This window comes from Cavia porcellus, unplaced genomic scaffold (genome assembly GCF_034190915.1).
Source record: "Cavia porcellus strain 051 isolate PalLab524CR breed Dunkin Hartley unplaced genomic scaffold, mCavPor4.1 scaffold_10, whole genome shotgun sequence".
Taxonomy (NCBI): Eukaryota; Metazoa; Chordata; class Mammalia; order Rodentia; family Caviidae; genus Cavia; species Cavia porcellus.
In genome coordinates, this window is record NW_026947493.1 from 42,111,860 (window position 1) to 42,128,617 (window position 16,758).

A 16,758-nucleotide genomic window follows, 5' to 3' on the forward strand; every position below is an offset into this window, starting at 1 on the left:
GACTTTTTTTTTGACAGGTGGGGGTACTGGGGATTGAACTAGGGCCTCTGCACTAAGCTACATCTCTTTTTTAATTTTGAAATAGGATCTTACTAAGTTACTAAAGGCTGGGCTCAAACTTTCAGTCCTCTTACTTCAGCCTCAGAGGGGTAGGATTATAGGCATGTGCCGTCATACCCAGTTTGAGTGTGTACTGATAAAGAAGTGCATTGGTTCCTTTTATAAATATTTTAGAAGAAACTAGCAAGTTTTGTAACCATAGGAAAGAGTCAGAATTGTACTTTATCTTATATGCGACTACATCCCTGTCAGATAGTAATTGTTCTGGAACAGAATTTTGTAAACAGAGTTCATCAGAGTGATCATCATGAAGTAGCCCCTTTGGAAGGCACCATTCAGATTTTAACCTTGTGCGCACTTTGTAGCCCAGGTTGGTCTTGAATTTGTGAGGAACTCCCTGTGTCAGCCTCCTGAGTACTGGGATTACAAGCATGTGCCACCATGCCCAACTAAATCTCTACTTCTGATATAACATATTCTCCTTACTGGTTCTCCCCGAAGCCTACGTTTGTTTTGTTTTTGTTTTTGTTGTTTTTTTGAGACAGAGTCTCCTTATGTAATTCAGGCTGTTCTTGAACTCACTATACAGGCCAGGCTGGCTTTGAGCTCCTGGTATTCTTTCTGCCTGAATCTCCCAAATGCTGAGATTACAGGCATAAGCTACCACATCCCACCTAAAGCTATATTTTACGACTTTTTTGTGTACTTGATATCTTTAGTACATTACTATTAAAATTTCATTCTTAATCTATTTACATTGAGTATATCAACTAATGATGCCAGAATAAATCCATATGCCAGTAGCTGATATAGTTTCTTAAATTTTTACTTATAAAGTAAGTAAAATACTTACTTATAGTATAAGTAAGTATAAGTAAGTAAAATACTTATAGTAAAATACTTACAGTATTTTAAAGGTATTTTAAACTTTCAATTCTGTTAGTTTTTATATGTTTGTGTGTTGTATTTTGCATTTAAGGAAAAGGGATTATTGAACTGTGACTTTCAGAAACTTGATTTGGCAATAGTGTCATTGAAAAGGTTGTAAATAAAAGAGTATGCATGTGGCCCAGTAGTAGAAGTGCCTAGCATGCATAAGCCTTTAGGTTAAAGTAAAAAGATTTGAATAGTATGAGAGCCAGTAGAACTTTTTTGATAAATATGTTAATGAAAAATTTCTATGACCTTTTACATACTTTTTCCCAATTTAGTAAATTAAATAGTGAAAAATTTTTTTTAACCTCTAACCTTTGGAAGTATATTAACTTCCTGACTTTATTTTAAAATTGTTACTCATTGATTTTCTAACTCTTGTAGCATTATAAGTATGATGTCACCTAAATTCAGTTAAATTATCTTTCCACTTTTAAAGATAAATTTTAGTCCATGCGTGCTTTTTCTTTCTTTTTTATTGAGTTTTTGAGACAGTCTCCATCTGTAGGTAAGGGTGGCCTTGAACTCAGTATGTAGTCCAGGCTTGCCTTGAACTCACAATGATCTTTCTGCCTTAAACTCCCAAGTTCTGCAATTACAATTGTATGCCACCATTTCTGGCTTGCATGCTTTTTCTTGTATTTATTTCAAAATACTGTTTCCTTCATCTATGTGTTAAGTTTTAGGCTGCTAAATTCTGCTCTACTGTTCTTTATTATTTTTGTTCTTTAATACTGTTGAAAAGAGATTTAGGGAGTTCATAATTTTTTTGCTGGTCATGATGGTACATAACTATAATTCCAGCACTCAGGAAGCTGAGGCAGGAGGATTGCCATGAGTTTGAGGATAGCCTGGGCCTACATAGTGAATTCAAGGTCAATCTGTATTACACAGCAAGACCCTATCTCCAAAACAAACAAAAAAAAAAAAAAAAAAGAAAGAAAGAAAGAAAAGAAAAAAACTAAGTTAAATTGTAGTTCAGATGTTGTTGTACACTATTAGACAGCAGCATAGGACTTGTAATTTCTTTCACAGAAACTTGCAGTGGAGCTAGTAGAAAATTCCCAGGTGTTTGTACCACCAAAGCTTGCTAGTTTTTTAGGTGAGTAAAAATGTTTTGATGTCAGAAAAAGGAGTTTCCCTGTTTGTAATTGACAGCTTACTAGCCATGTGACGGAGTGGACTTCTAGTCACCCAAGAGAGGATGCAGTGGCGTCATTTGCTGATGTTGCCTGGGTAGCCACAGAAGGAGGAGAGAACTCAACGAGACTCAGGTAAGTTTAGAAGAGTTGAGCAATGTCTGCTGCATTAAAGCTTTTGAGGGTAATTTGCAATGCTTCTTTTTAATAGCTTGGTTTTGAGCTGTGGTAAGTAACCCCTTTTTCTTGATCAATGTCTTTCTTTTCACTTTAACATTCAGTTATGTTTCTGGGGACATATAATTGTGTCTTGAGGCATTATGAATCATATATCCAGCCCTTTAGAAGTTTATGTTCTAGTAGGAGGGTCCAGAAAGGACTGTCATAATATGTTAAGTACAGTAATTATTATAGTTTCCTTGGAGCAGAAAAATCAAACTAGGTTGCAGTAGAACTCTTATAGAATGTTTCCTAAAAATTATGAATTAAGATGAGTTGTGAGTCAAAGGAAATAAGGGTATAAGAGTTAAGTGCTTCCATTTATTTGAAAGAACTTGAATAAAGTATTGATGAGGAAAGTTTAGTGTGCTAGAGGGAGATTAAAAGGATATTCAACATTATTGATATTGGGAAGTCTACTGAATAATTATAGAAGGCCATGTAGGGTGAGAGGTTCAGTAAAGCTTCTCAGAGAAGGGGATGGTACAACTAGATTACAGGGGGTTAGTAGGAGTCAATCACATGGGAAAGCTCTTTTCTTTTTCTTCCCCTTTTTCCTCTTTCTCCTCCTCCTTCTTCTTCTTGCTCTTTTTCCTCTTCCTCTTTCTGTTCTCTTCTTCCTGTTTATCTTTTCTTCCTCTTCTTTTTCTTCTTCTTCTTTCTCCTCACCTTCCTCTTCTTCCTGTTGGTCTTCTGCTTCCACTTCCTCCATCACTACTGTACTGGGCAGTTGAGTTTGGGTCTAAGTCACTAAATTGCTTAGGTAGACCTTGAGTTTGCCATAACCTCCAGAGTAGCTGAGGTTACAGCATTGTGCCACAATACCCAGCTAAGAACCTGTTTAAGGTACAGTCAAGATACAAGGTGGCATGTTTGGGACATACCAAATGGTTCAGTGAGACTACATAATCCCAGAGAAGTTTGAGCTACAGATTAGGATGGAAAGTAGATAGAATTTCAAAGGCCAGAGATGTTACTCTAAGAAAGCAGTGTGGGTTCAAGAAAGGAGTTTAAACACTACAGTAATATGATCAGATTTGTATTTTTGTACAATTAATCTGTAAATAGTATGAAGAATAAAGGGAAGACATCAGGAGATAGATCAGTAGATTGTCAAAATTTGATAAGAAACTAGCAGAAGAAAAAATCAAAGCCAAGAGAGATCAGCGGGTTGAAAAAACAGAAATCCATTCTTTGTTTTTTTAAGGGACAGAATTTAAGATAGGAAATGTCCTTGGAGATGCAGGCCAGGAAAATTTGATTGCAGAAAATAGGAGAAAATGGATAAGTATTTACTTTGACAGTTGAAAAGAAATCTGAATTTTATTCTCAAATCCAGAGGATTTCCATTTGCAAATTTTTGTTGTATATGTCTAAAAGAAAAATTTTATATTCAAATGAAAATAAGACCATCTATGGAATTACTACACAGCTCAATTATAATGATTCCTTTGATCTTTCACTTCCTTTTTCTTCTCTTGAACTGTATTTAACCAACATTGTCATGCATGTCTTGCAATTTGATGTGTTGTGTACATAGGAAGCACTGACATTGATTAATATGCAGAAGCTAAAACCCTGAAAAGGATCTGATTTTGTGGTCAAATATAGTTTACCATTTTGAAATGCATTTTAAAAATGTCTTATTTTATGCACAAACAAAACCTGAGTCAGCAGACCATTTGTCGGAATACTAGAACAGGTTACACCTGTTGATAATGTTGGTAGAGATTAGGATTAAGAATGGTGACAGTGAAAGCCCCAGGTGTGGTATATAGTTAATGAAGTTGACAAGTACTTTGCTGTTGTTAACACTTACAGGAGATCTGTTTAAGATCTCTACCTGAAAAGTGGTTTGTGGATGTTATGCTGTGGTACTCCTTATTGGGTAGTGATTTCTCATAATGCCTTACAAAGTCTGTGAAAACCACCCTTTCCTTGCAGGACAGAGGTCAGATCCAGCCTGCCACTTCAGGATGACCTTTTGTTTGAGAAGCCCCCAACCAGGCATATTTCCTTACCAAATTTGTCCCAAGAAGAGCCTCCACCGAAGACTACAGTCCTGGCAAATGAAGAAGCATTACAGAAGATCTGTGCACTTGAAAATGAACTTGCTGCTCTCCGAGCTCAGATTGCTAAAATTGTGACCCTGCAAGAGCAGCAAAATCTTACTGCAGGTCTGTATGCTTTGTATTTGTCTTAACTAGAAACTAGAAATTAGGAGAATGCCATTTAATTCATGATTTATTAGGAAAGTAATAGCTCTTACAGTTTGAAAATCAGATGTCATGCTCTTGCCTGTCCAGTGCAGAACCTGGTAAAGATTAGGGAGATCTTTTTTTTTTTTTTTGTATTTTAAACAATCTTAATGCTGTCAGAGAGGATGAATAGGAAATCTCTTTGGAAAACACTAGAATTATTGAGCTGCTACTGTTGTGAATGTTTTCCTTATGAAGAACTTAGCTGTCTGTAATAATCACCCCACCTCTGTTAACATGAGCTCATCCCGTGGATTTCTGTCTAGTGAAAGGAGCCTGGGATTATGGCAAGACTTGGGCCACATGCTATGTACTGTGTGCGTGTCCTGAGGAAGCATTTGATCTTTCACTTCCTTTTCTCTAAAATGGGCATAGTAGTACCTGTGTTACTGAGTTACAGTGTGAGGGCAGGGGATAAAGTATCTAAAATGTGCTTTGCACCCAGAAGCTACTTTTGATTGTGCCTTGTCCTTTTGTGGAGAGTGAAAACTAAATACAGGTCTTCTCATTGTTGGTCTAATACTGTTACTTTAATTAGCATTATTTCTTCTTTGGGAAAGAAAGTATAGACTTGAAATCCTAGCCTGCTAACCTGTTGGCAGATAGCAGTTGTTTTTCCTGTTGTTCCCAAGTTCTGGATAGTCTCATTATTAATTAATTATCAAAAGGATGAGAATGATTAGGTATCCTGCTTCTGGGTCACTCTGCTCATGCTATCTTGGAATCCTCATTCAACCGGGACAAGATGGTGTGTGAAAGCATTGTGGACACTGGGCAGTGGAGAGATAATAGGTATTCCTTCAATAAACTGCATGAACCTTGAAATATGAAAGTTTGTTTTTTATTTTTTGGTACTGGGAATCAAACTCATGACCTTGTGCTTACCAAACAGGTGCTTGTATCGCTGAGCTAAATCCTCAGCCCAAGTTTTTTTTTTCCCCTTCTCTTTAAATTGCTGTTTTCTTTTGCTTCATCTCCCTCTTCTGGCAGACTAGGAAAAATCCTATAAATAGTTATTTTGGAATTTATGTTTAGGTGATCTTTTTGTTTGAGTCTTTTGATTAAAACTATTGCATTTCTGCTATTTCCTTTGTTCCTCCATCAATACAGTTCATGTAGTAACTCTCCAACTTCTAATTATGCAGGCAGATTAATTTTAGGTCCTTATTTAATAGCATTTTAACTCTAAATTTCTTTTTATTTCTTTTTTATTTTAGTAGTAGAATTATTGAGGAATAGGAATAGCTCTTCAGAGACAGGAGGGTGTCCCAAGAGCATTGCCTATTTTATTTTTTGGCTTTTTGAGGCAGAGTTTGGCTATATAGTTCAGCCAAGACTTGAACTCACCATGTAGCAAAGGCTGGCCTCAAACTCACGGCGATTCTCCTATCTCAGCCTCCTGAGTGCTGGGATTACTTCTGGTTTTGAAAATTAGGCATAACACTTTTTTCTCCTTCTGCAAGTTTGTTCAATAATGAATCTAAAAATCTTCCATACATACAGTCAGTATAAACTTTCAATGCTTAATGCATCTTACATGAACATAACCTTTTTGTTTTGTTTGTTTTTGTCTTTTTGAGCCAGGGTCTCACTATTGCAGTTCAGGCTGGTTTTGAGCTCACTTTGTAGTGCAGGGTGACCTAGAACTCACAATGATCCTGCTACCTCATCCTCCCGCATGCTGAAATTACAAATGTGCATCACAAAATCCTGCCATAGGAACATGAACTTTAAATGAAACAAAACTTAGTAGTTTTTTTCTGATAGTTGTAGTAGTGCTAAATTGTCAAACTATGAATTAGAGATGTTTGTGTGGTAAAAACTGCTTTATGTTTTCTGATGAAAGTGATCATGTACTGTGTTACAGTCAAACTTGAGAATTTGAGGCCACAAAAACACTCCTGTTAAATGGGACTTTTCCATTGAAGAGTTAGATTGCTCAGACATTTGATACAATAGCTCAGATTATGCATTTCTCACAAAGTAACTGAAAACTGCTTTTTTATGACATAACTGAGATTCTTTTTAAGAATAGTCTTTAACATTGTTTGCTTTTTTAAAAGACTGTGTTTTGCTTGTCCATTACCAGCAGGATTGTTTATTTTTCCTTACTCTGTAGGTTACTTAGATTCTACCACATCTACTACAGCACCATCTCCTCCACCTCCACCTCCACCACCACCACCCCTTCCAGTGGGGCTCCACCAAAGTGTATCTGCTATTGATCTGATTAAAGAACGTAGAGAGCAAAAAGGCAGTTCTGGAAAGACTTTGGCTAAGAACAACCCAAAGAAATCTGACATGCCAAATATGCTAGAGATCCTTAAAGATATGAACAGTGTAAAGCTTCGGTCAGTCAAGAGGTAAGGGTGTTTCTTGCTCTTCTCCACTTGTGTTTTATGAAACTAAAGCACCAGGCTTCTTGACTGCCATGAGTAATTTTTAATTGAACCCAAGGCCTTATGCATAGTAGGTAAGCACTGTACCACTGAGTTTGTCCCCAGCCTAGCATTTTTTAATTAAAAAAAAAAAGTGGACCTTATTGGTTCCTCCTATGCATAGTAGCTAATAGTAGTAAAACAAGCAATTCAGGTCATTTTTTATTTTTCCCATTTAAGTATTACCCTTTCATATAAAGTCTATATTATGACTGCTTAGTAGTTCAGTAAAGGTGTTTTATGCATCCAAGTGTGGGTAGACACTGAACACACATGTAAGGTAGAACCCTAATTGCCCTGAAGGAGACCACAGGCAAGTGGTGGGCTAGATCGCCTTTTATCAGACTCCTTGCTAGCAATGCTTGTGAGTGAGTGTTATTATTGACTGTGGTGCTAGAGGTGTTTTGTCCACTAGATAAAGACCAACAGAGTGCTTCCCTGAGAGATGCCAGCATATCTACTTGTCTCTTTGTTCACTTCTCTAAGGTCAGAGCAAGATGGAAAGCCCAAGCCAGTGGATACTACTGACCCTGCTGCTCTCATAGCAGAGGCTCTGAAAAAGAAGTTTGCTTATCGGTATGAAAGCAGTGGCCAAGGTGAAGCTGAAAAAGGAGTTCCGAAGTCTGAATCAGAGACCACCTCAAAGACTGCTTTGGTGTGTATTAGCTGAGATTCTTTACTGTTATGTGGCAGTGCACCCCATAAGTGAGCCTCTACATTTGCTAGTCATTGGATGTGTCCTCTGCAAGATTCATTGGGATGTGTGATTTAGTCCCTACCTACAAGTAGACTGCAGTTAGCTGCAGGATGACATTTTTTTTAACAGTTATACTTTTATTTTCCTGACTATAATGGTGATAGCTGTTTATTTGAGAATTTAAAGAACATGAAGAAAGTTTAACTTTGGATCTCACTGGATGGATATCAATCTCCACTGTTTTCTAATATGCAGGGTTCATTTACATGTATGGTTAATGACGTGAAAGTCAGTATAATAGGGTTTTTATCATAGAACTGTGTATGTGTTGTGGTATGTAAACTCAAAGCAAGATCACTTTCTTTGGCCTGGGTGTTGTGGTGCACACCGGTAATCCCAGCATTTGGGAGCTGAGGCAGGAGAATTACTGTGAGTTTGAGGCCAGCCCAAACTGCATAGTAAGACTATGTCTCAAAAAATGAAAACAAAGCAATAATCATTTTCTTTGGGCGTTCTGAAGACAGTCTGAAGGGGGTGAGAGCTGAGATGTGGGCGTTGAAGATGTGCATCAAATCATGGGTGAAGATTTAGCGCATTGCATAGGGGCTTTCATATGGTAATTTCTACACTCCCATTATGCATATTAACTTTCATAGGGGTATATTGTGCTTAACTATTCCAGAGAGGTAGACATCAAATTGTGGTTCCCTTGAAACTCTTTATACATTGCAAGGGAAACTTTGTACTTCTGTTGAGAAAATTGGACTGAAATAAGAGTGTTATTGAGATGATTATAATTTTCTTTTCTAGGAAGAAATTTGGTTACCTCACTGCCTTTCATTTTGTTTGTATGTCTTGTGTTTATAATAATCTATCCATAAAGCTTTCTTTTTTTTTTTTTTTTTATCGGTACCAGGGATCGAACTCACGACTGCCTACTTGCAAGGCAGGTGCTTATGCTGCTGAGCTAAATCCCCAGCCCCTAAAGCTTTTACTATTACTGAGAGCTGCTTGGTTTTTTTCAAATGTAGAACATATTTAGTTCTGTGATCTGGTTTTTGGAGGGGGGCACAGCATTACTGTTGCAAGCACTAATATCTGTCTTTATACCTTCTATTTGTTTCTTTTTCAGTTTGGGCCACATATGTTGAAGTCTACAGGAAAAATGAAGGCTCTAATTGAAAATGTTTCTAACTCCTGATGAACAGTGAACTGAGAGAGACTATCCTGGTTCAGCTGCTGTTTTGTGAGGGCTGAGTTTGGGTAGTAGGAATCGGCACTATTTAGTAAATACCTTTAGTATTCATTGGTTTCTTTTTTAACCTAGAGGATTAAGCAATAATGAGTGCACTATAAGTTTGGTTCTGATGTTTTTGATACATAGCTATGGTGTTCAGATTGAAAACATTTGTAAGACTTCAGAACATAGAAAAAGACATTTGTGGTGTTACACATTTTAAACTCTTAACACTAATTGATCTTATAAATGTTTTATATTTATATATCTGGATATAAAACAGTTCATGTAAAAATTAATGATGGCAGTGAGGTACTATTATCATCATTCATTTTCAAGTATCGTTTACTGTTCAGCGATGGAACAGTTGGTATAACCCAAGTTGTTGAAGTGAAATATCTGAAATTGGACTCTTTTTACCTTGAGTAGAATTCCATCTTAGATGTGCGCCCATGGTTTGAAGGTGGGCTTCGCATAGGAGCTGAGTAGTGTTTGCTGCAGAGACCCTGAAATGCTTTCCAGTAGAGCAAAGGTGAGGACAAGGAAGGCTGGCTTGCCCCTTGTTGCCACCCAGTGCTGAGGTGACAAATATAGTTTACAGGCAGTGACAGATGATTGAATTAATTACTTTTTAGGTAGAAACCAGAATGTACTATGTTCTTTCTTTTCAGTTTAATAAATGGCATCATTAAGTGACGTACTGCTGAGTTAATATTTCTGGAGACATCAGCATAGTGGAGTTCAATTTTTTAAAATATTGGTGAAAATATTAATGTTATTTGTAAGGAAATTTTATTAAGTAGGTGCATGACTTTCCTATGAATTACTGTTATTGGTCCCTGTGCTGTTCTAGAAATTGTATTTCACCATATAAAACCTTAGGTGCTATTAGAAAGTGGAAGCTGGATGTGGTGGTACATGCCTATTAGCCTGTCACTTGGGAGGCTGAGGCAAGGGGACCACTATAAATTTGACACTACCCTGGGCTACATAGTGAGTTCAGTCAACTTGAACTACATAATGAGATCTTGTCTTGCAAAAAAAAAAAAAAAATAAAGTGGAGAATTAGAATCTGAGCAGCTTAATGAGGATTTGTCTCAAAGTGAAAACTGTTTTCCCTTAGGGCCTGTAAGAACTTAGTACAAGTGACCATTTTAAAATGCTTAGTACATTTTCATGACTCTGATAAACTCAGCCATAGTTAATCTCTACATAGGTAAATATTTGAATTTGTTGTTTAAATTTATGGAAAAGTTGTACTTCCTGGGAGGATGAAGAGATGGTAAATTATAGATAGACATTTTAAGTTATTGAAATATATTGTTTTTTTAATGTTATTTTTTATTGTGATAAAATACACCTGGCGTAAAATTTCCCGTTTTGGCCCTGAGCCCCTCCGTACTGTGTGCAGTCTGTACCACTGGCCCACCTCTGCCTTCCTCATCCTTGCTCTGTTAGACAACCCCTTACCCCTCGCCCACCCCTGTCCCCTGGCATCTCTGAATCTCCTGTGAGTGGGGTCCTCAGGGACTGGCTGGTTTTAGTGCAGTATCAAATTTGTCTAGGCTGTAGCAGTGTCAGGCCTTCCTCCCCTTCCAGGGTAAATGATATTCTACTACATGGCAGGAATTGCACCACTTCTGTTCATCAGTTTGTGTGGCTTTCTCTTCTTGTGAATCACGTGGCTATGAACATGGGTCTACAGATCCCTGTCTGCGTCCAGGTTTTATGCTTTCGGGCCTGGACCTGTCATAGAAGTCTGGACCCTGTGTAGTTCTGTTGTCAGCTTCGAGGAGCTGCATGGTCCTTTCAGCTCTGCCCCACTTCTCTCAACTTCACCCTTGCTTGAAATCTTTTGGTGGCTGGTGGCCTTTAGGGCCCTTGAGGCGTACAGGCCAGGCCTTTGTATGTGCTTGACACCCGTCATCTCCTCTGGGGAGCCCTGGCTGTGCCAAGGGATCCAAGTGTCCAGACCATGCTGCGAGGTTTGGGGGTCTCCCCTGACTCGAGTCTTGATAGGCTCAGGTCTCTGGCCCTACATCCCCATGCCCACTCAGGGCCCTGTCCTCCCCTGTATGATTATAGTAAAGGCTGCTGTGGGGTGGGACATGGGTCACGGCCTGGTGTGTTCTAAGTAGTTCAAAAGTTATTTGAAGCAATTGATATGGTTTGGTTATGTAGCCTAAATGCGAATGTTTGGAATGTTGACGTCAATGTATATTGTTGCTAATTTTTTAAAATGGCTTAAAAATTCTGTCTCTAAGAAATTAAAAACATTTGCCTGACATATTTTGGCCTCCTAAGAAATTTGTATTTGTATTAGTATTGAATTTTGGCTAGTGCTCCAATATAAGGAAGTAACTATTTTAAAATAAAGCAGACTATTTTTTAATTCTCCATGGACCACACTGCCTGTGTATTTTTCTTTTAAACAGAGAAGACTTACATTGCATATGTTGCTTCTTTCGAGTGGAAATATAGTTCTTAAAATGAGTTGGATCACTTCTCATTCACTATTTGTCTTAAAGAGATCTCAGCATTAACACAGGAAATACCTGAGTTTCTTTAGAATTCTGAAACCCAGAACCGTTTTTGGGATTGGTGAGACCTGTTTTCTCTCTTCCCACCTCTACCTTATTCACTTTGCAGTGCTCCTGCTTAACATAATATCTGAGTAAGAGCTCTTCTACATTTTATAGTGAAAGCACACAGAGGTAACTGACTTGGTGTGATGTTTTGTCCACTGTCTAGTTTGTCGACCCTCATTTTATAGAAAGAGATACTAAGAGTCAGCGCTGGACCTGGAGGCCTATGTGATCCTGGCAAAGTGACATCCTCTTTTTAAAAAGAGTAATAGCTCAAAAATAACTGAGGACTGAATGTAAATAATTCTGGACTCATTCAATGAATATTAAAGTACTAAGTTATTGTTGCCTTATTTTACATAATGTCTTTGATTTCTAATAGGATCTTTTTTCCTGCAACATGTGATCTCTAGCTCCCTAGAAAGAATGTCATCTTATGCTTTCACTTTCACATGTCTGGTGTGGGACAGGCAGAACTTTGCGCCTTTCACTCTGGCTGCCTCCTCAGTGACAGGCCCTTCCTTCTTCATAAGACACATCTTACTATGCTAAGAAATCTTATGAGTCTGTGTCTCAGAAGTGAAGAGGAAGACAGAAGATAGTAGCTACCAGAAACACACTTTGGAAAACCCAGTTTGTAACTTCTCCAAAAACTCTGTGTATGATAGTCTCTGACAGACAGAAGTTTAAATTTTGTTTACTCTATAAATTCAACTCAGAATTGTTGAGCAGAATGACACTGGGTCTCATGAGCCTTCATCCTTTCCTAGGGCCTGTCACTGTCCTCCTTCCTCCTGTAGAGACCAGCCTTCTGAGTTACTTCTTGAACCTATGCCTTAGATTCATCTTAGACTTCTTTAAAAACTATGTGCAGGCTAAGCTTTCCATTGGTTTTGATGCTAGCCCTGGAGATCAGATGGGAGAATAAAACTAGCATGACCAAGTAAGGACCCAGAAATCCTACATTTCCTTCTGAGACTGTTGACCTTAGTTCACGATGTTGCACAGCTGTACCTTCTCAGCTTTTCTCTTTTGGTAAGATTCTTCATACTTCCTTACAAAGGTCAGAGGGCTCTTTCCATTAGGTTAATAGAAGTAAAAAAAAAACGAAAAACAAAAACATGAGTAATTCTTAGGAGAGTAAATGGTTGTCTTAAGGCAATCTTTAGTTGCCTTAATCTGAGGAGACAGGACAGGCTCTTCACAATAGGAATTTTATCAAGTTTCTGTTAATGTTGCCTAGTGGCCATTGTTCCTCATTAGCCAGACATGGCTTTTATCAAAGGATGAAGAAAGTGTACTTTCAGGGAATTACGTTGTGGAAGCTGGTATCATCTTAAGAGTAAAATGGATGAGGTGCAGTTGGGAAGTCATTGTGAAGTAATAGCATTAACAGCAGGGCTACATCAGTACATAAGGTGCTCACCTTGGAAATCAGGTGGCCCAGGCAGTCTTTTATTCTTGGCCTACCCTACTGCAAGAACAACCACTGGTAATGCAGACTGTGGCACTCTGCTACACAGCCTTGATGAGCTGTTTCAATTATTCTCCAGGAATCCGAATAAGGAAACCTGAAAAATGAGGCTGTTACTATCAGGAGCTAGTATGGATGTCACGCGGTACAACTGAGTCCATGAATTGATACATGTATTATGAGGAAATGAATTAAAAGTACTCACAGTAGACACTGATTTAGCACTTAGTGCCAGTACATACTTTTACTAAGAGGCATTTTGCAGGTTAGGAAGCCGCTCAAAAATGGGTTAACTTGCTGAAAGTTAAGAGAATATGTTTTTTAAAAACCATATTATAACATCTACACAGAAATTGCAGGATAGAGAAGAGATGAGCCAAGAGCCAAGTGTGGAAGAAAACAGCGATGCAGCAAGTAACTTCCTCATCATGTCTGGATCCTGGCCCTGCTCCTGAGGCTGACCTCACAAGAGTGGTCACCATGATCACACCAGAGCAAGTCTCTGACCCCCATGATAGAGAAACCTAACTTCTATTTTGTGGTGACTTTTAGAAATTCAAAAGCTGTGATGGCACACGCCTAAGCAATCTGGAGGCTAAGGCAGGAGGCTTGCCACCAGTTCAAGATCAGCCTAGGCTGCAAGGTCAAGCATAGTGAGAGTCTGTTTCAAAAAAAAAGAAAAACTCAACAAAAAACAACAAAAACTATATAAATTTTTATCTAGTATTTCATTTATCTAGTATGTTTTGGTGGTGGCAGTGGGGCTAGGGAACAAACCCAGGGTCTCAAGATGCTAGGCAAGCACTAAACTACATGTACAGTTCTATACCTAGGAATTTTAACCACTGGAATTAAATGGTTGTATAACACCCTCTCCCTGCTCGTTGTTGAAACCCAAACTCCTAATAGGATGGTATTAGGCCTTTGCAAGGTAATTAGGCCTGAAATTGGAGGCTCCATGATAGGATTGTTTTCATAAAGAGCTAATCCTCTTTCCACCAGCCACATGAGAATGCAATCTGAATTGGCAAAATTTGCAACTTGGCAGGTCTTCTCATAGCACAACTGTCCTGGCACACTGATCTCTGGCTTCCAGGCCTCCAGAGCTGTGAAAGAGAAACAGCCTTTGTTTTCTTTGTTTTAGCTATAGCAACCTGAGCAAATGAAACCTTTATTGTCTTCAAAATTTATATAATTTTCACAAATTTCAGCTAAGATAAACAACACGTAAGTTAGGAATAGCCTCCTAACTTTTTCATAGGACACATCAGTAATGTAGAAATACTTCAAATTTAAATTTAAAAAACTCAGATGCACAGCTTGAAGTACAAGATGGAATTTATTAACAAACACTGTTGATGGGGTTAAAAGGCTGAGATAGACTAAGCCAGTGTTTTCAGGCTTACATAACAGCCAATAAGAAGTCTAATACCAAAAACTCTGCCATCCTACCAAGCTTTGGACAACTTCCACATTATAGGTATAACATTTTAGAAGGTTACTGATAAAAATTAGTATTTTACTTTTAAAAGTATCATACTGAATATTTAAAACATAATCAAATTTGAAAGCTAAAAGTATTAAATATTTTAAAAAATATAACAGTGTCTAGAAATGGCATCCTTTTCATTATTAACCAAACTGGTTCATTCTCCTAAATAGCACTCCAATGCTTTAGTCATTTTGTACAGCATGAAATCAGCCAGTGTTATATAATACTTTGCAAACACTTTTAAGCACATAGACCATGGTTAGTAATCTTCAATGCCCTTTTGTGTCCAGTGCCATGCTCTGTGCACACCAGGAACTCACCTATTGTTTACCACATGACTTCAGCACAAATAGTTTCAAAATAATTTCTTTAAAAGGGGAACACATTAACTCTACATTTGTTCAACAAACATTTATTGATGGCCCAATTTATACCAGCCCTATATGGAACACAGGAACCAGGAAGACAGATTACCCAATATGCGCCCTTTGTCAGTTCACCCCCAAGTAGTGATCCCTCTTCCTACAGACTATGGGCTCCGGGTCTTCCAAATCATATGTGCTATAGGTCCTTAGCAAGGAATGCCTGCAGGTTAAGTCTTGTCTATATTTACCCTGTTTCAAACGTATGTTGATGCTGTGGTCACTAGCATGTACATTTCTTTTAATAAAGGCAGTATATTATTGATCAATATGTATTTTGTCAATTGGCAGACACAACTGGAAGGGAATTTAAACAATATACATTAAAATATTTATATATGCTTGAAGATACTGGAAACTCGATGTGAAAATTTTAAAATTTTAAGAAAATAGTTTAATAAAAGCCAAGAAAGCACTGAGGAAATTTTAAGAGACCATTTTTGGAATCTGAAGGAATTATTAGCACCTCTTAACATGTACCTCAGGTACAAGGATATTTTTCAGGTTTCTAAAGACATAAAATGTAGCTTTTGCTTCTTTTATACAAAGAGGACCATTAGAAACTGAATTTACAGTGAATACAAATAATGACAGGGAACCAGTTTTTATCACTGTTGAACTGGGACTTGTCAGAACTCTCTCCAAGGATTTTTACCCCTAAAGCAGATATCCTCCCCACTAAAATGTTGGACAGGGAGACCAAAGGGGCTTCTACATGCTCACCAGTTCTCTGAAATCTCGTTTTATCTTGAAAATTTGTGTGGATTTTGTATTCTGTTCAGTAATATTTGCTTAAAGAAAAAATGAAACCAAAATATTTCTAGAAAAGTCAGTTCAAGGAATATAAGTTACGTCTAAGAAACAGGGCAACAGAAGAAGGTGATCCCCATATATGTGCATATATATACATATGCACATATATATACATATATATAGCAAGTTTTCATTGAGTTTATTATATGTTTAAGCAGAAAGATGAAAGCAACACTGAGGTGTCCCTGAGAATGTGCAAATAGGAAACTGGTTATTAAACTGTAAGACAAACAATCAGAACAAGAAGTAAGCAATCATACAGGCAGAATGGAGCCTAGACAAACTCAACTGAAATACAGCTGAAAGTGATGTTGTATCTAATGGAGCTGCCCATCAGAAGCTAGTGTGGAGAAGCAACTGGCAGAGCATCTCTAGCATCATCGGGGAAGAGGCAACCTGGGTCCACAGAGGTGATGACAACAGACGCATCCCATACGGAGATAGACATATGAGGCAACTTGCTTCCCTTGCTCAGAATCCACGCTCACCCAGTTCACAGTTTGGCTTCTCAAGAAGATTTGCCTAAAAGGAGAGAATGACTGATAGTTACATTTCTCATTATAAATTGTTGAGACTGTCTTTTAAAAAATACATTACTTTGAGCTTGGTTAATATGAATATGCCCTGAGTTCTACTCTCCATGTACTACTGACAAATGATGTGTGAGCCTGTAAAACTTATCAGATCTTTAACAAATCAGATTTGCCAAGGTGATAATCACTTCAGATCATAAAGCTGGTTTTCCTCAGATAACAACTCAGCTCTGTTCCCTTCAGACCTCTGTACCCACACTGTCTGATATGGCTGCTGCTAACTACATGTGCATACTTGACACGTGGTCACTTAACTACATGACACTTAACTACATGTGGGTACTTGACACGTGGTCACTACAAATTGAGATGTGCTGGAAGTGTGAAATAGACACTTGATCTCAAATACCTTGTACCAAAACAAAACAAAACAAACTCATGTTTTTTTTAAACTACCT

At 37.9% G+C, this 16,758-nt stretch overlaps 2 protein-coding genes across 4 annotated transcripts in view; one reads left to right on the plus strand and one right to left on the minus strand.

The window, feature by feature from the left end:
• Positions 1-11,378, plus strand: part of Mtfr1 (mitochondrial fission regulator 1) — a 47,122-nt gene extending 35,744 nt beyond the window's left edge. For both annotated transcript variants that reach the window (XM_063257392.1, XM_003480076.5), the window contains exons 4-8: positions 2,152-2,267; positions 4,296-4,528; positions 6,729-6,972; positions 7,534-7,702; positions 8,877-11,378. In XM_063257392.1, coding sequence (XP_063113462.1) covers positions 2,152-2,267; positions 4,296-4,528; positions 6,729-6,972; positions 7,534-7,702; positions 8,877-8,945 — 831 coding nt within the window. In that variant the 3' untranslated portion in view covers positions 8,946-11,378. The remainder of the gene's footprint in view (positions 1-2,151; positions 2,268-4,295; positions 4,529-6,728; positions 6,973-7,533; positions 7,703-8,876) is intronic.
• Positions 11,379-14,360: 2,982 nt separating this feature from the next.
• The window catches only part of Pde7a (phosphodiesterase 7A), a 141,214-nt gene continuing 138,816 nt past the window's right edge, over positions 14,361-16,758 (minus strand). For both annotated transcript variants that reach the window (XR_010050154.1, XM_063257391.1), the window contains one exon: positions 14,361-16,289. Coding sequence is in view for 1 of the 2 variants with exons in the window: in XM_063257391.1 (XP_063113461.1) it covers positions 16,276-16,289 (14 nt within the window). In the remaining variant the exon portion in view is untranslated. The remainder of the gene's footprint in view (positions 16,290-16,758) is intronic.